This window comes from Dreissena polymorpha, chromosome 4, assembly GCF_020536995.1.
Source record: "Dreissena polymorpha isolate Duluth1 chromosome 4, UMN_Dpol_1.0, whole genome shotgun sequence".
Taxonomy (NCBI): domain Eukaryota; kingdom Metazoa; phylum Mollusca; class Bivalvia; order Myida; family Dreissenidae; genus Dreissena; species Dreissena polymorpha.
The window spans coordinates 34,689,155-34,709,275 of record NC_068358.1 but is presented as its reverse complement, the minus strand read 5'-3'; the positions used below and the strand labels follow the sequence as shown (position 1 = coordinate 34,709,275).

General features: G+C 37.7%; 1 protein-coding gene across 1 annotated transcript; it reads left to right on the top strand.

Annotated features, from left to right (window-relative positions):
- Positions 1–508: 508 nt before the first annotated feature.
- LOC127880081 (uncharacterized) lies at positions 509–5,599 on the top strand. The gene has a single exon (XM_052427308.1). It carries the CDS (start codon positions 708–710, stop codon positions 5,328–5,330), a length of 4,623 nt encoding a protein of 1,540 aa, XP_052283268.1. The 5' UTR covers positions 509–707; the 3' UTR covers positions 5,331–5,599.
- The last annotated feature ends 14,522 nt before the right edge of the window (positions 5,600–20,121 follow it).

The window sequence follows — 20,121 nt, the reverse complement described above, 5'->3', positions numbered from 1 at the left end:
GGTAATAATAGTTTATTATATTTCCATACATATAGCCCGTGTGTAGTTTTTATCGCTTCTTCAATAACACTTTTATTTTAGTTTCGTAATCTATGACGAAAAGAAAACTGTACATTCGCTATTTCTATGACAATGTCCCTTTAATAATCGATCAAATTTACATTTGGCGAATGCATACAAGATAATATATTATTTTTAATGATCGACGTATTAAAAATGTAAATGCAGAATCACGGATACTGTTAACATAAAATGTTAGTAATTGATTTATATAAACATACATTTCGTCTTCCAAGTTTCAGGGTTTTTGGGGGCCGCCCAAAAGCGGTGCGCCTATAATAATGGACACCTGTCAGTGAGTAGTGAAGTAGAGCGTGTATATGCCGAAGCAGTAAACGTAGTCATAAGGTCGGCGTTCATCGTTCAGGCTAGAAGGTAGAAGTGAACCTACTTACGCTGTCATTTCACGTTTGTAAGTTACGTAATCCAGGTGAGAAAGTGTGGCGTTCTCGTCGTGATTAAGGACACTGCGTGAAGGATAGTGAAAGAAACAGGGTTATTCAAACACGGTTTTCTGTGGACCTGGCCATAAGTGAGTCGTTAACTTTGAGTTCGACTGGTTGGTTTGTGTAGACAATTGGATTAATATGGCAGTGATCTATTGATTTTAACAAATTTACTGAAACGCCGAAATACATTGGATTGAAATGTCGACAAAGTTTATTGTGCACTTGACAATATTTTTGTGTTTCGGACAATATTACGTCGCTGCCTTTGACCCGTCCACGTGCATACAGTGTCGACAGTCTCACATGTGCAACCCGCCGGACTGCTTCTGTTGCCGAGACGAGATGCCACTAGAGACTCACAACATTCCGCAGATGGTTTTCTTTTCCTTTGACGACGCCGTAAATCCGCAAGTGGCCAGTTACTACAGAGAGCTTTTCGATGCAAAGCGAAAGAATCCAAACGGATGTCCGATCTCGATGACTTTGTTCATTTCGCATCAAAATACTGTGTACAGTATTGTGAGGGAGTTTTATGACAAAGGTATGGAGATAGCATCTCACAGTGTTACTCACAGCCATCCTAGCCCGGAGACGTTTGCTCGAGAGGCAAAAGCGCAGAAAGAAAACCTTGCGCAACAAGCTGGCATTCCGATAACGAAAATCACCGGCTGGAGAAGTCCGTTTCTGGAACCATTAGGCGACACACAGCCGTCTGTACTGAAAGATTTGGGTTATGAATATGATGCTACTTTAACAATCACGCCAAGAAATGAAAAAGATAAGCCAGTCACACCGTTTACTTTGGACTTTGGATGGCCATACGACTGCAAAATAAAACCATGTCCTGTGCGTGAACACAAAGGATTCTGGGAAGTCCCCGTTGTCTCTGTGAAAGACTATCTTAACAAGTACGATTGTGTTTATATTGACGGATGCAACAATCCTCCGCCATCCCAAAATCTTGCCTTTAAGTTTTTGTGGGATAATTTTCAAAAGTACTATACCACCAACAGAGCTCCCATGGGCATCAACATGCATGCCTCGTGGTTCTATTACCCCGATAGGAAAGCAGCCATGGACAAATTCATTCAAAAACTCGTTCAGATGGATGACGTTTATATAGTTACGATTAAACAAGTAATAGAATGGCTTAAACACCCGACCCCATTACATCTTATTAAAGACTTTCAGCCATGGACTTGCCATGGTGATAATACAACGACATCGCTATCGGCGTTGGTGACGCCTGTCCAACAGAGTCAGCAGATTTCGCAAGAAAGCTTCAACCAAAAACGACAATTTCAAAGTGAGCTCACGGATCAACAACGTCGTGTACAACCGACGTCACAGCCGACCATGCCGCCATCGAGATCACCGACTCCGTATCCAACACGGGAAACCTCCTGGTCTATGCCGCAACCGCAGGTAGTGCCGCCAATTCCTATGCCTTTGCCTCAGCCGCCATTGGTTCCCAATTTACCAATGGTCCGATTCTGGTGGGGCCCGCCGAGCATTCTTTCACCCAAGGAAATTGAAATGCAAAAACATCTTCAGATACAAAAAGCTATTCAAGAACAGAATCGTCATGATGCGCTAAAAGCAAGACAAATTGAAGAAGAAAGATTGAAAAGAAAAGAGCTTCAAAGACAGGCGGATGAAAAAGCCAGACTGCTGGAGGAGCAAAAACAATTTGAAATTGCCAGAGAAAAAGAAAGATTACGGCAGTTAGATTTAGAAAGACAGAGACTGGAGGCAGAAACGCTATTACAGATAGAAAATCAAAGGAAAGCTGAACAGCAAGCTAAGCTTTTAGAAGAAAAGCGCATCCAAGAGCAACGCCAACAAGATTTAGCAAAAGAGCAAGAACGTTTACGACAACAGGAAGCAGAGAGACAGAGTCAATTATTAGCAAAAGAACTGGAGACTAAACGACAACAGGAAGCGGAGAGACACAAGCAAGAAACTGAACGGCGTTTACAAATACTGAAGCAAAAAGAAATTGAAAGGCAGATGCAACTTCAGCTCCAGAAAAATCAAGAGCTTGAACAACAAAGAATTGCGCTCGAAAGACACAATCAGGAAGAAGCGAGGCAGAGAGAGATACAGAGGCAACGCGAAATGGAGCGACAGCAACATCTGTTGCTTATGCAAGATATTGAAATGAAAAAGACACAACAAGCGTTAGTGCTAACTCCGGCCACTGAACAATTTATTCGTACTTCTGCACCTATTAGCAATATGATCACCCAACCGTCTCTACAATCTACTGACTTTGGCAAAGGTATTTCGGGAAAGTTGGATAGCATTCTACAACATCAACATGGCCGACGAGTTCATCAACTTGAGCAACTAAGCCTCGACGAACTCAAGGCTTTGCAAATGGAATTGAGGAATCGTTTGCTGCGACATCGGAACATGAGGCAGCAAAATGAACAGACTGTTGAGCAAGTTGCTCTAACTGATAATAATGGTCGTCAATTGGAAATACTGCTTCCAAACAAAGATCATCCTGCTCGAGGTATACCAGATATTTATAGAGGCCAAGAAGCGAATTCCAAACTGAACTATGAAAAACGTATGGTTATGCAAGAATTTCACACGTCGGCTGGTGTAAAACGAACGCGAATTAATAAGAATGAAATTAAATCCGATATAAGCAAAGATATCACAAAACCTGAGAGTGAGTTCAAGTCTCGCACTATTGTGCCGCCATCGCTTATCTCAACAGCAGAAGACATTTCCAATTTCTCTGTGGAAACAGTGGCAGAAATGCAGTCGGGCAGGTTTAGCGATTTTATTGAATTACCAGCTACCTCTAAATCATTTGACGCGCCGTTGGAACAGACAGTGACATCTTCAGCACACCAACCTATGATGGAATCATCGATGACGTTAGCTTCAAATACCAGCCCAATAGCCAGTTCCACGTACCTCCCGATGACAACACCTCTTCCATCAACAACCGCATCCACAATGCCTCCTTCTACTACAACTACTTCTACTACGACAACAACTGCAGCAACAACAGTCGCCACTACTACAGTGGATAGTACTGTGGTGACTTCAAGTACGACGACAACAATGCAGACAAACACAACAACAGATATACCAAGTACGACATCAGCGTCATTGTCTTCTACAATTACAGATACGACGGTGGTATCAACACCTTCTATTACAACAACCCCATATCAAACGACAACAACCACGCCCACTATTGATCCACGAATAGTTATAAGTCAAACTTCTTACCAACCTCTACAAACAATAACCACGTCTTATGTAAAGCCCGTGTGGAATATGGAAGGTTTCGACGCGCTCCCTGCATCATTTCAACAGCTTATGAACAGACAGCCAAACAACCAAATTCACAGCTTCACGCATAGTACCGAACAGCCGACGACTAAGCACGCAAGACCGCCAGCTATACATACATTTTTTAACCTTTATGATTTCAACAAAGTCGAACAAGTCGCTGAACGAAAATCGACACACCAAATTTTAGACAGCGGATCTAGTATTATAAATACAGAACAGACCGTTACGACACAAGCACCGATTTCGCCGAGTGTGATGAATGCTTTGAACTCGGATTTTCGTTTTGGAGGAAGAGTACAGCAACAAATTTTATTCCAGACTCCTTCTGCAATGCCTGCGCGGTATTCGTCCCAAATACAATTTGATGGTGATGTTTTATTTTCAACAAAATCTCCAACACAAGCCAACACAAAACGCACATCATTAACTGAAACGGAGTCTGCGCAAATAACAAAAAACCCTTACTATTTAGGAAGCAGCGAGAAGACAACAAAACAACTATCAGTGTCGCGCCAGCCTTTGACACAATCAAACACTCCCGTGATGTCAACGAATGAACAACTTCAGTCGGTTTGTATTCAAGGAATAAATTGCATCGCTCCAAACTGCGTTTGTAAAACTGAATCTACACCGCATGGCCTAAAAGTAAAAGACATTCCACAAATTATCTACATAACCCTGGATGGAAGTCTTAATTTCCATTCGTATTCCAAAATGAAATCTTTATTCACGCAGAGTCGCGTAAATCCCAACGGTTGTAAAATCGGAGGAACTATTTTTGTTTCGGACACTGGCAGCAGTTACCGCATTGCCGACGTACTGCGTTCAGATGGAATCGAAATGGCTTTGATGGGTCTCGACCCGCGACCAGAATCAAACGCTACCAAAATTCGCCGCGAGATATTGATTCAAAAAGAGCGAATTATGAGCAGTTCTGCATTTCTGGAGAACGATATTCGCGGTTGGAAAAGTCCGTCGTATAAACCCGCGGGAGATGCCCAGTTTGAGATTTTGTCAAACTTGAGCATGTATGACTCTTCGTTGGTTGCAGACAGAAGCGCAAGTGGTAAGGCTAAATTATGGCCGTTCACTTTAGACTTTGGCTGGGAAGAAAAGTGCGAAATAGAAACGTGCCCCGATGAGAAACATCCGGGTGTTTGGGAGGTGCCAATCATACCATTCCTTGGAATAGACGAAGGTGCGAAATGTGACGTTACAGATGGTTGCCCAAGGCAACCTACCTCCGCGAAGGAAACGTATGACTATTTGATGAACAATTTTAATCAATATTACAAAACCAATAAGGCGCCATTTGCCATAAGACTCAAACAAATATGGTTTCATTGGTTTTATCGTGAGAACATGGATGGACTATTAAAATTTCTTGACACAGTATTAAGCTACAAGGACGTGTATGCTTCTACCATTTCGGATATGCTTGAGTGGATAAAATCGCCGGTTCTTTTAAATGATATAAACAGTTTTGCGCCATGGCGATGCTAAATAGGTTGTGATTTAATCCATGTAATGGAAATGTTGAACATTTTAATTTCTTTACAAAGGCTTTCAATCTACCAAACACTTTTCGTGAGCACTTCGTATAAGTGAATGCGAGCGCTGCTTTGTTAATTTAAAAAAAAAGTAAATGATTTACAACCACGTGCATGACAAACATATGTATACTTGCATGGACAGGGACAGTCGAGGACACAAAATGACTTCTATTATAACAAATATATATTTCCGCAATAAAGACAACCGTTTGACAATCACTTGCTCTTTGTGAATACTAGCATTGTAGTATTAAAAGTTAAAAAAAATGCACACGAATGACGGATTTCGACGTGACAGTAATAAAAGTAATGACAATTCTTATTACACGTTGCAGTATTATTATATCTCTGTATTTTTTCTGCATCCTGTTTTATACTGTTCTGTTTTCTAGAAACAAAAAATTCGTTGCAGCCGACATTAGTTTATTTGTAGGTGGTATGTAAGGCTTTATGTGTGTGTATATTTTGTTTGATTTTTTATTGAGGAAGCATGTTTGCTTAAATTATGAAAGTAATCCAGTATTGTTGCTGAAATAATAAGATGTACTTCAAGTACTAATGAATCGTTGAACATTCATACATAAATGTATTATTGTCTTGTATTCATTCAGTCATTTTTCTCGCCTTCAAGTTTCATTTATTTCTGTTGGTCACGTTTTCATTATTTCATCCATGTCTTCATTTAGCATTGGGTGCAATGTTTAAACTTATAAGATTTTCAACGAGTAAATTACTTCGGTTTTTTTTTTGCTTGAAAACACGTATTAAAATCAATTTGATTGATGAAGATTTCTTTTTGATATGTTTTCGTTTTTTAATTTGAAGTAGTTAACATAAAAAATCAAATAAACCAACAATATAGACGCCATACCGTTTGAAGCATTGTTTTATTGTTGACCAACAAATTAACAATATATCGTAATTGATAAGATTAATCAAACATTTTGCAATAGTCATTACATTTTAGAAACGTGCGAATGCATATTTCTAAAAATACAAATAGAACACTACTCATCGTATGCACATAGACAATTGATTATTTGGCGGTTTTCATTCCCCTGACAGATTATATGTTATATTTGCGTGAGGTCATATTCATTCGACTATGTGTTAAACGTTCTTAGCTGGTGTCTGAAGCCTTACAAACAACAGCTCAACACTGTCGAAAATTGTGTTTAAATTAAAAAATCGTAACCATTAATTTTCTTAAGCGTGCTATGTATATATCAACGGTATTAAAGCTGCGTAGAAAGGGGACAGTAATATTTAAGTCTTTTGCGTGTTAATATTTGAGTTAGTACTATGGCAAGCGGTTCGACGCATAATCCCAAGAAACTAGGTTTCTCATGAGAACCTAGGTTCTCACAATGAGAACCTAGGTTCTCACAATGAGAACCTAGGTTCTCACAATGAGAACCTAGGTTCTCATGAGAACCAAGGTTTTCAAATGAGAACCTTGGTTCTCATGAGAACCTAGGTTTTCAACTGAGAACCTAGGTTCTTGTGAAAACCTAGGATACCAAACGAGAACTTAAGTTCTCAGAATGAGAACCTAGGTTCTCATGAGAACCTAGGTTCTCATGAGAACCTAATTTCTATGTGTCTATGAGAACCTAGGTTCTCATGAAAAACCTAGTTTCTCATGAGAACCTAGGTTCTCAAGCGTAAACCAAGGTTTTCAAATGAGAACCTAGGTTCTCATGAGAAACCTGGTTTCTTGGGATTTCATAAACCTAGGTTCTCATGAGAACCTTGGTTCTCATGAGAACCTAGGCTCTCGTGAGAAACCTGGTTTCTTGGGATTTCATAAACCTAGGTTCTCATGAGAACCTAGGTTCTCATGAGAAACCTAGTTTCTTGGGATTATGCGTCGAACCGCTTGCCATAATTAACCTCCAGTTGTCTCCCATTGCTTGGTACACGCTGGCGGCATATGTGTAAACTGAATAGAAATAGGCGTGAAACCGTGAATGTTTCTCCCCAAGAGCATTTTCTGAACAATGTTCAGACAATGCTCAGTAATATTCTACGAAACTTATCTGTTGAATATTTGTGACAACAGGCATTAGCCGTCGGTGACCGGTTCGACGCATAATCCCAAGAAACTAGGTTTCTCATGAGAACCTAGGTTCTCACAATGAGAACCTAGGTTCTCACAATGAGAACCTAGGTTCTCACAATGAGAACCTAGGTTCTCATGAGAACCAAGGTTTTCAAATGAGAACCTTGGTTCTCATGAGAACCTAGGTTTTCAACTGAGAACCTAGGTTCTTGTGAAAACCTAGGATACCAAACGAGAACTTAAGTTCTCAGAATGAGAACCTAGGTTCTCATGAGAACCTAGGTTCTCATGAGAACCTAATTTCTATGTGTCTATGAGAACCTAGGTTCTCATGAAAAACCTAGTTTCTCATGAGAACCTAGGTTCTCAAGCGTAAACCAAGGTTTTCAAATGAGAACCTAGGTTCTCATGAGAAACCTGGTTTCTTGGGATTTCATAAACCTTGGTTCTCATGAGAACCTTGGTTCTCATGAGAACCTAGGCTCTCGTGAGAAACCTGGTTTCTTGGGATTTCATAAACCTAGGTTCTCATGAGAACCTAGGTTCTCATGAGAAACCTAGTTTCTTGGGATTATGCGTCGAACCGCTTGCCATAATTAACCTCCAGTTGTCTCCCATTGCTTGGTACACGCTGGCGGCATATGTGTAAACTGAATAGAAATAGGCGTGAAACCGTGAATGTTTCTCCCCAAGAGCATTTTCTGAACAATGTTCAGACAATGCTCAGTAATATTCTACGAAACTTATCTGTTGAATATTTGTGACAACAGGCATTAGCCGTCGGTGACCGCTTCTTGTTCATGTTTCCGTGCATGGGTGTTCTTGAGGAATGAAATTAGTAAAGTAATCGGTCGACATTGGTCTGAACACGTTAATAAAAAATTGAACTGTTAATGAAATACATCTTGAATTGTAAATATTATTTTGAGACTAAAAATTCAGATCAATCGTTACATAATACATTGTTACAGCATTGAATGAGTTTCAAATATTCAGTTCCCTTGTTCGGGCCTCAAACGACTGTACGGTACAGTTTTCTATTTTAAGTAGGTCTGTGACCTACATGTGGGAAGCAATCATTATGGTATAAAGTTTTATCTCTATAAATTATGTGTAATAATGTATTATTCAATCGTAAGATATCGGCAACATTGCAAGAAAAACTTATGCGCTAAAGACTTTGCAAACATATTTCAATAACTTGAGATATCTGCAAAAATAAAGTTCTTAACGGCGTGTTTTCATTCTGTCCAGCCCGTGTGTAATCATATGTGAACCCCATTGATCCTGCGCCCTGAATAATGTGTCCCGTATTCCAAACGAGCAAGTTTACGCCGTCCGACGCGTAATTCTGAAAACATAGAGATCTGAAAACCTAGGTTCTCAAAGAACCTAGGTTCTCATGGAACCTAGGTTCTCAGAGAACCTAGGTTTTTAAAGAACCTAGGTTCTCATGAGAACCTAGGTTATATGAGAACCTTGGTTCTCATAATGAGAACCTAGGTTCTCAAGAGAACCTAGGTTCTCTGAAAACCTAGGTTCTCAGAGAACCTAGGTTCTCAGAGAACCTATGGTTCCCAAATGAAAACCACGGATATGGCAAGCAGTTAGACGCATAATCCCAAGAAACTAGGTTTCTCATGAGAACCTAGGTTCTCATTCTGAGAACCTAGGTTCTCATGAAAACCTAGGTTTTCAAATGAGAACCTAGGTTCTCATGAGAACCTAGGTTTTCAAATAAGAACCTATGTTCTTATGAAAACCTAGGTTCTCATTTGAAAACTTGGGTTCTTGACGCCATGTGCAATCTTCAAGCGAGAACCTACGTTCTCATTCTGAGAACCTAGGTTCTCATTTTGAGAACCTAGGTTCTCAAGAGAAACCTAGTTTCTTGGGATTATACGTCGAACCGCTTGCCATATAGTACGACGCATAATCCCAAGAAACTAGGTTTCTCATGAGAACCTAGGTTCTCAGAATGAGAGCCTAGGTTCTTATGAGAACCTAGGTTTTCAAATGAGAACCTAGGTTCTCATGAGAACCTAGGTTTTCAAATGAGAACCTAGGTTCTGTTTAAAACCTATGATACCAAACGAGAACTTAAGTTCTCAGAATGAGAACCTAGGTTCTCATGAGAACCTAGGTTCTCATGAGAACCAAAGTTCTATGTGTCTATGAGAACCTAGGTTCTCATGAAAAACCTAGTTTCTCATGAGAACCTAGGTTCTCAAGCGTAAACCAAGGTTTTCAAATGAGAACCTAGGTTCTCATGAAAACCTAGGTTCTCATGAGAACCTAGGTTCTCATGAGAAACCTGGTTTCTTGGGATTTCAATAACCTTGGTTCTCATGAGAACCTAGGTTCTCATGAGAACCTAGGTTCTCGTGAGAAACCTAGTTTCTTGGGATTTCAATAACCTATGTTCTCATGAGAACCTAGGTTCTCTCAGAACCTAGGTTCTCAGAGAACTTAGGTTTTCAGAGAACCTAGGTTCTCTGAGAAACCTAGTTTCTTGGGATTATGCGTCGAACCGCGTGCCATAATTAACCTCCAGTTGTCTCCCATTGCTTGGTACACGCTGGCGGCATATGTGTAACATGAATAGAAATAGGCGTGAAAACGTGAATATTTCTCCCCAAGAGCATTTTCTGAACAATGTTCAGACAATGCTCAGTAATATTCTACGAAACTTATCTGTTGAATATTTGTGACCACAGGCATTAGCCGTCAGTGACCGCCTCTTGTTCATGTTTCCATGCATGGGTGTTATTTAGGAATGAAATTAGTAAAGTAATCGGTCGACATTGGTCTGACACGTTAATAAAAAATTGAACTGTTTATGAAATACATCTTTAATTGTAAACATTATTTTGAGACTAAAAATTCAGATCAATCGTTACATAATATATTGTTACAGCATTAAATGAGTTTCAAATATTCAATTCCCTTGTTCGGGCCTCAAACGACTGTACGGTACAGTTTTCTATTTTAAGTATATCTGTGACCTACATGTAGGAAGCAATCATTATGGTATAAAATACAAGTTTTATCTCTATTGATTATGTGTAATAATGTATTATTCAATAGTAAGATATCGGCAACACTGCAAGAAAAACTTATGCGCTAAAGACTTTGCAAACATATTTCAATAACTTGAGATATCTGCAAAAATAAAGTTCTTAACGGCGTGTTTTCATTCTGTCCAGCCCGTGTGTAATCATATGTGAACCCCATTGATCCTGCGCCCTGAATAATATGTGTCCCGTATTCCAAACGAGCAAGTTTACGCCGTCCGACGCGTAATTCTGAAAACCTAGGTTCTGTGAGAACCTAGGTTCTCAGAGAACCTAGGTTTTCAGAGAACCTAGGTTTTCAGAGAACCTAGGTTCTCAGAGAACCTAGGTTCTCAGAGAACCTAGGTTTTCAAAGAACCTATGTTCTCATGAGAACCTGGGTTCTATGAGAACCTTGGTTCTCATAATGAGAACCTAGGTACTCATGAGAACCTAGGTTTTCTGAAAACCTAGGTTCTCAGAGAACCTAGGTTCTCAGAGAACCTATGGTTCCCAAATAAAAACCACGGATATGGCAAGCAGTTCGACGCATAATCTCAAGAAACTAGGTTTTTCATGAGAACTTAGGTTCTCATGAAAACCTAGGTTTTCAAATGAGAACCTAGGTTCTCATGAAAACCTAGGTTCTCATTTGAAAACTTGGGTTCTTGACGCCATGTGCAATCTTCAAGCGAGAACCTAGGTTCTCATTCTGAGAACCTAGGTTCTCATTCTGAGAACTTAGGTTCTCATGAGAAACCTAGTTTCTTGGGATTATGCGTCGAACTGCTTGCCATAAGCCATGGTCAAAGAAAACAATTACCGGGAGTTGTGTTTCAAAAAATGATGACGTAATGCGTAGAATATAGAACACAAAGAGGTTAGTTTTACGGTCATCAAAAACACTTACCGTACATGTTGCATACATTTGAATGCCACGCAATTAGAGGGTAGAAATCTTATAAAAACACGTTCACCAATTAAACCATTCTTAATAGTTTAATTACAATTTACATAATTTCGAACTTGATTGTGTTGTCGAACCTATGTTAACAAAATAGTTTTTTACTCAGCGATCTTTCGATCGTGTTATTATTATTTGGACTGCTCACATTTTCATGACAAAATAAGTTCAATTTCGGTCAGGCATCGCCCACAACATATAATTATGTGCGTTTTCAACTCTTAAATCCACCCAGGAACAAAATAATACAAAAACTATTGTTGTTAAAAGAAGAAATAAAAAAATATTTTATCGATATAAAGTGAAAAAACACTCCCAACCCTTACACCATCAAATGCATAGATTATTATCTGTTTCCTAATTTTACACCATAAAAATATACATTCTCAACGGTTCACTACTATTTTTCTTATCGCGGTAGATAAACACATTTGAGTCGCGTTCTGAGAAAACTGGGCTTAATTTATGTGCGGAAAGTTTCGTTCCTGATTAGCCTGTGCGGACTGCACATGCTAATCTGGGATGACACTTTACGCACATGCATTATGCCCAGTTTTCTCAAAACGCGTCTCATTTGTATTATTGCGAACGCTATGTTATACCCATACCACTTTACGCGTCGCATAATCTCGAATGGGAAGAGAAATAATCCGATGTTGTGTATTTATCTCAAGATATCGTTTGCAAGTGCTTCGTAGCCTGCAAATTATTAGAATATGTCACGTGTTTGTTACAGGTCTTATTCGGAACTCAGCTAACTCTGAAGTAAACACGAATTTTATTTGCATATATCCCTGTGACACATGAATATAAAAACTTGATAAAGAAATATATGATGTTACGATTGTTTGAATGAAAAAAAACATAACATCTTGGATTGAGGTCATTTTCGTTTGTTCCCTGTGTAAATGAACGAAAACAAACAAAAGTTTCAAATTTGAAACGAGAATTCTCGCAACCGAACGGACAGTATCCAAGATCCTCCGTAGGCGCTATTGACACCTTGTTGTGAAAGTAAGGGACTCGAACCCAGGACCGCCCGCTGTCAATGCGAGTGCTCTACCGAGCGAGCTAACGGCTCACACAGTTAATACCAAATATCAGTACCCTGTCATTTAAACGATCGTTCAACTTTTCGACCATCTCCTATAAGCCGACAATTATCTTGATTAAATCGAGTCCATTTGTTTGCATGCTGCAGGTTTTGAACACAATATTACACAACAAAATATGGAAGTGCAATTTTCATAAGTATTTAGCGTGTATGGATATAATGTGTCGTTCAGATTTAAGACATGTTGGTATTTTTAAAGAATACATACGATTACAATGTGATGCTACTTATTTGACAATTGTATATGTACAGATTTACACGAATACATGTGAGACTCATTGAAATAAAAGTTATACGTATTATATATTTAGAGCGTCACATACGTGAGCATGATTTTCTTTATTTATTACAATATATACGTAATTTGTTTGAACCGTTACAAGAACGATAAGCATTCAGTTGGTCAGCAAAAACCATCTGTGACGTTTCTAGTTTTCGTCGCGGGAAAAAGATGACATGTCAAAAGCCTTTAAAGTACGTTTAAAACGACTTACTTACTCGTAGGAACGACTCTCTTAGTCGAGGGAACGAGATAGAAAAAAAAGTTATATAACTTTAACTTGTACCGATGATCATCATTGCCTACAAAAACGGGTTGATCGTAAGGAATTTTCAGGAAGGACTTTCGTATCGCCAAATGTTTGATGTGCTGTTTTAAACACAAGGTATAAAGAACTGGCCTCAAAGCGAATTGAATAAAAGGAAAATCAAATACAAATGAAACCGCAAATGAGATTTGTACGATCGAAACTTTTTGTAAAATATCTTTATTTAATAGCAAAAACATGCGATACACATTGATACTTTGGTGTTAAGAAAAATTGTTTGAGGTTTCGCAGGTTTTACTTGAGTATTCGGTGTTAAATATGTGTATAATTAGAAGTTTATGAGGTCCTTCCGCGTCTGAGGCTGCATTATGCGAGAACCTGGATTGTGTTCCACTACTTATACCTAATCAGCTATTTGACACACGAAAGTGGGACGAATTCTGAATTATTGCTGCGATTTCCAGCTATTTGTTGTTGTTGTTTTTTAAATTGTGTGTGGTCTTGTGCTGTGGAGGAAAGCCGGAGTGCCCGGAAGAAACCCCAACTCTCCGGTGTGGTGACCACCGACCAAACTCACAAGCATCCTTGGTAAATCATACTACGCCAGCTATATATATATTTATTTATTTATTATTTATTTATTTATTTATTTATTTATTTATTTATATAAGTGCAGAATATGTGCACATGTTACGCAAAGTGTGATTGGCTGACTAACTCGTTCCCTGGAGATAGCTGAAATTGACTCCTCTTTTGTTTAATGCATCCCTCCTGTATTTACTGCTCTTTTTTACATTGCAATCCTCTTAAGTAAGTCGTTTAATCGAGTGCGTATTTCGTTGGAATGAAAAAGAGGACTGCAATTTTTAAAAAAGACGTGTGTATGTCAGCTCTATGCCACCGTATTAAAGACAGTTTGCGCGGTAAATTTATTGTGATGACTTAGTCGCTGCGTGACGCCTATTTTATGAGTTCGTAATAATGCTTATAGCGTTAATTGGCAATGAAATTTTAAATACGTCTATACCATTATTCAAACCAGGCATGTGTTATGATTGGTAGCAGGAAATAAGTAAATCATGACGAGGTAAATAAAAACTATACTGCAAACTTTTAGCTGCGGGTTAAGTTATCTTAAATCTTCATCCTTCTAACGAATATAATGCCACTAATAGCCAAACATTCCACGTCATATACTCGTTTTATCAACCTCCCCGAAGACATACGACTGGTTACAAACCAAACTCTATCATATCCCTGAAGCTATCCGACACCACGTGATGACTGATGGTCGATCGAAACATTGCATTGTATTTCTGATTTATGGTCTTTATTATTTTCAAAATATAGGGAAAACAAATTAAATTTGGCCATTCTTCTAGATCTAGAAGGATTTTACTTGTGAATGCAGACTCCACCCACCAGAGGAGGTAAGCATTGCGAGTTTATTGTTTTGTTTGGGGCTTTTGTGCATTTTTATTTCCTTTTGCTCAATCAAGTGTTCACTGTTAATTTTTTGAGGGATTAGTTCGTGCTTTCCTCTTCAGCTAGCATTAAATGCTTTTTTTTTATCCGGACTGCATACTTCTATGGTAATTTTTGCACACGACATCGTGGCGCCCAATCGATTGCGATTTTTTGTCTCTGAGTTATGGACGCTAGTCGCCAATAGCATTAACATGTGAAGTGCGCATTTTTTATGCAAGGTAGCTCTTAAAGAATTTATATCGTTCTTTTGACAGATGTTGATGAGACCGTATGAGAATATAAATGAGCAGTCCACAGGGGCTAATCTGATACGACACTTTACGCTCATGATTTAGCCCAGTTTCTAAGAGCGAGGTTCAAATGAAAGTTATAATTATGATGCCAGTACCACGGCCGTTAATCACCTCTTTTGCGTTGCATTTATTAATGAGCAAATGCTACTTCTGAGGTGGCGCTAAGTGGGTTGTTATTATAAATTGCTGTACATTTGTGGATGAATAAATCTTTGCTGCATCGCACTACATTGCCCGATTTTTCAAATATTGCGAAATATGCTGTGAAAACACATAAAACCTACTCGACATGTAGGGTTATCCGGGAAATGTCAAAACATCACTGTTCTTAGCGCAACCTCGGAAGTAGCATTTGCGCATTTATTAATGCATCGCAAAAAAAAAAGAGGTGGCGCCCGTGATTCACGGCCGTTCAGTACAATTTGTTTGAATTATTGGTTGTTGTTCTTGTCTTGGACGGTCAGTGAGTACCAAAAATAACTATACCAAATTGCTACAATAGGACCTATATTGTTATCAGTAGATATGAATGCACAAGTCTCATATGTTTTATTTAATTGTTCGCTGTTGCTTTAAACTCATTAACTGATATAGTTTTTTTGTGTTGAGTCAAAAGTGGGAATATGAAGCGGTGTGATTAAGCATTTTGTAGAAGTGTACGAATCAGTCGTTAGTTCAAAAATATGACTCTGTATTAATAAATGTTCATTTACATACACAATCTGCTTTGGTTGTATCACTAAATGACCGCGATAATAGTATTGCCGACAGTGTGTCCCGTTTTATTTCAAACAAATTCTATCGAGTCTAAAATCAAAACACGTGTCCTATTGAAACAACAGCCTTCTGTAAAGTATGACTGATACATTGTTAAAATGATTTACATGGCAAATTGACATGTGTCCATATCCTCTTCGTGATTTTCAATTATTTTATCTCGGTAGATTTAAGTTCAAAAATGTATTCGTCACATTCGACGTTAATTGAAGCCTCGAAAGGAAAAAAAAATAAATGGATGATTCTTTAAGGAATTTTAATGCGAAAGCGTTTAAAATTTTCATCCACTCGGATGCTCATTTGTGAAAATTACCAATTATACATGCAGCAAATCGATTCTGTTTTAAATTCTTTCAACTCTGCAAACACGCATGCACAATTGTGCGGTTTCAAATGTTAACTTTATATATATATCATTTTATGTTCTGCGATAGTGATATATTTTTCATTGATCGTCGGTGGGACATGTAATTCTTTGATAAGAATTTTTTTTCTTTTTGGAGCTTAATACTCATCGATTTAATTTTTCACCACACAAAAAAAACACGGCTTATATTAAAGTTCGATTTCCTCTAATTTTGCGAACACGTTGACCTATAACTTATGCAGTGTACACTATTTAAATCATAACGCTTATTTATTTATTAACATAATAAATTCAAACTGTTAGCGGATTTTTAGCCCCGACTGAGGCCGTTTTAGTTCCCACCGTCCAGGTAATTAACTCTGCGTCAGAAATGTCATAATATACCGTTTGTAACAAATGAATTTCTTCCCTTAGTTCGACAATTATCATTGATATTAAGCATACTTATCAGTTATAAGTCACTAGTTCTGGCTACCCTAACTTTAAATGTCGCTTTTTATGATTTTTGACAGGCGCGACTTTATAGTTATGGACCAACCCCATTAGGAAAGTCAACCAGAAATTCCCGAAAAGTTAACAGTTAACAAAGACCGGTCCAAAACAGCTTTTAAATGCAGTTATTGGCCCAAATCAACCACTTGATCGGAAAGATTGACATTTTTCACATTTAACTGATATATTCTTTAACAAAATACTATCTTAAACATTTAAAATTTATCTATTCTGCTCTTACATATCGAGAAAAACAGCGATGTGACAGACTTTCTTGATATGCGAATCTCCCGAGATTTCACGGTCATATGACGTTATTTCTATTTTTAGAAACATACCATGTGCTCAAGTGTTTTCAAATTCAGAATGACATTTCCCGGTATTTTGGATTATTCTGGCTTGTTTTGTAAACAAATTGTAGTGTAAATACAAACTCAAAGTTAATATTATTTAAAACTACCTGATTCACACTGGAATCACAGGCAGCAGTATCATAAATTTACCCCCCCCCCCCGGGACCTTACCCCCCCCCCCCCGAGCTTACCCCAGGGGTTCCAGATTGTTAAATGTACACCTATTGTGTATGGTTTGACTTTTCAACAACGCATCTTGACAAAAATACACAGTTTGAAAAAATAACCCTCTTATAGGTATTATATATACACAAGGTATGAAACGCACTATATGCCTATTGCTGAAAGATTGTGGAACACTGGGCGTGACCTTTTTCATCGAAAACACACATGTTCCCATGCAGTTGCCGACAAAATCCAACTGGATTCGTTAAAAGACAGTAAAACCAACGAGATTACACTACTAACCGATCTCATGCTCGGCTAATAACTTTAATATTCAATTAAATTCGACTTTCTTGCTACATGTCTGTGTTTTGCTGTCATATTTTGTCGATCGAATACTCGGTTCTAAAACGCCATATCATTGACCAACACAATGAAAACAACCAACCAGATGACGCGTTATAAAATTAAAATGGTGTACATGTGTAGATGAAACACCGAGTGACATCAGGGGGGGGGGGGGGGGGGGGGGGGGGCACGCGTATACGGGAGCTTACCGCGTTTAAGTGAGAAAGTTGTTGCAAAACTTCAAAGATGGCGTCGTTTAAGTGTTTTTCGTGAAGGAGTAGCAGATATTTTCACCCGGTAAGCCAGTTTATATTTATATTTCTTTAAAATGAATAAACCCTTTCGGCTCTACGGTGTTTGTGCTCCCCTCGGTTTTTTGTTTCAAAACCGTAGACGTCGGAATAAAAAAGTTATTGAAGCAAAACCGTCGACAAATTTATAGTTTAATTTCTTGACCTTCGAGATGTTGGATGTTCGAATATCATTTTCTCTCATAAAAAACAGTATTTGTGCATGTGTACAGTAAAATATAACATAAATCACGAATATTTTATTATCTCGACGCGTTGTTATGTCTATTAATTCATTGAATGCCGAATTATAACGGGTTAACCCCCATTTTCGGAACTAAACTTCCTTTTAAGCACATTTTTGGACCTGACTTCCAAATGATTAACAGCTCTTTCCTATGTTACAAGGTTTTATTCGAAATAACTTTCGTGAATGAATTCCGCATTGGTGCGAATGTCTTGGAAAACATTTTCACTTGGAAGAAATTAAGAGTTTTCTTTTTTCTATTAATTGTTTTATTATTAATTTGTATTATTATATGTTTTATCGCGTACATAACGCTAACATTTAGTGTGTGTAAGAAGACATTCGACGGTATTATAAACACAGTGTAATTCTTACCTGTTTATTTTAACACATATGGACATACTTATGTTTGAATATGCATCCAACGGAATACTATGCTTACTATTTCCAGATATCAAGACGCCAGTTATATATGTTGAGGATGCCAAGATTAAAAAAGACGGCGTAACGAAGTGTGTACCGCTCTAGAATGCGATAGGTACATGAAAACCCACCATTCAAACAAAAAAGATTACGTCGAAGTGCCTTGCCAAACAATCACATATACGTGCAATAAAAGTGTAATGAAAAACAGAAGAGGGTAAAGCCGGTTTGATACTAGTAAAAGGTTGATGTAACCAAATACTGCCATTGTTGCGATTCGGAATACATGAAGCAATTTGGAATACCTGACATCTGCTTAGAAGATGCATATCGGTGGATGTTTTTTTTATGATACTTAAATATGAATTGTTTATTTAATACAATGACATTTGACGCGTTTAACCATAACGATACTGATACATGTATGTGACTTTGATGTGACACATTTTGGACGACCTTCTTTTAAACCAGTTCTGAGTTGCTACCTATCTTATAATCGCAAAAAGTGAATTCGTAGTGGATAGAAAGATTTGTGCAAATGCATTACACGATAAGATTTCAGTAGAAGTGATCAATATAATTTTTATACATGTATGTTTTTTCTCTTTTATACCTATGTGAATACATATTATTTATGACTGTTGTATTGAGGGAATAAAGTATTGGTTCACTTAGAAAGATTATTTCGTTTGTTCCTAACATTGCCTTCTAATCGTAAGTAATGTTAATATGTCAAATGCATAACGAATTAAATCCGACCCAAATCTTTTTTTTATCATGTATGTAAGTGCTGAATACAATTGAAAATTTATGCAGAGACATCGTAGGAAGAAATGACGTAACACAGATAATGGTTTATTTTCATAACAAAGTGATAAACTAGCATCGTGACATATACGGAATAAAACGTGTAAGTAAGTAGCACTCATAGCAAGTATATGTCAGACGTGTCTATGTAGACTTTATAAATAAAACAAAAACACTACAAACATCAGCTGTACATGTTTTGTTATGTTCGTGTTTTTTATTTGCTGTTTTAGTCCGGCTCTGTTGAAGGATTCTTTCTTGCATATTCTACATTTAAACTCATGTGGTCCATGAATGGGGCATGATATCTCAATCCTCCCCTGATGTAAAATTCCTCATTACATATACTGCAACGAAAGATTCACTTATTTTCGCCCTTTGACCTGCATCATCTGAAAAGACAGTAAAAGAATGGTTAAAAAAAGTTCATAGCAGAATAAGGTCGACACGTCATAAAATACATGAAATTAATTATAATATTACTGAAAGATAAACGTTCTATTATCTCGTACATCAGCCACCACACAACCCATCTTCTTGAAAATAGGTGAATTGATTCAATTGGTCGGCAGGTTTTTCGAACAGCATTATTATTATTCTACAGTAAGTAACGTGATTAAGAAAACACTTATATTGCACCACGTAACATGCTATAAAACTATAATATTGAAGTACACATATACACTTTATTTAAGATGGGTAGGTATATCAAGCTCTTTTACATATGAAAGAGCTGTTTGACATTTGGAAGTCAGGTCCCAAAATGTGCTTAAAAGGAAGTCAGTTCCAAATAAGGGGGTTAAACCAATAATGTTTGCCAATAAATTAATTATCAGTGATAAAACGGCGTCGGTAAAATGAAATAATCATGATTTTATTTATATTTTACTGTTCACGTGTGTCAATACTGTGTATTATAAGAGAAAATGATATTTGTACATCCAATTTCT

What these genes read in the sequence shown, in the direction of transcription:
- LOC127880081 (XM_052427308.1), top strand. Translation starts at nt 708, where the DNA reads ATGTCGACAAAGTTTATTGTGCACTTGACAATATTTTTGTGTTTCGGA.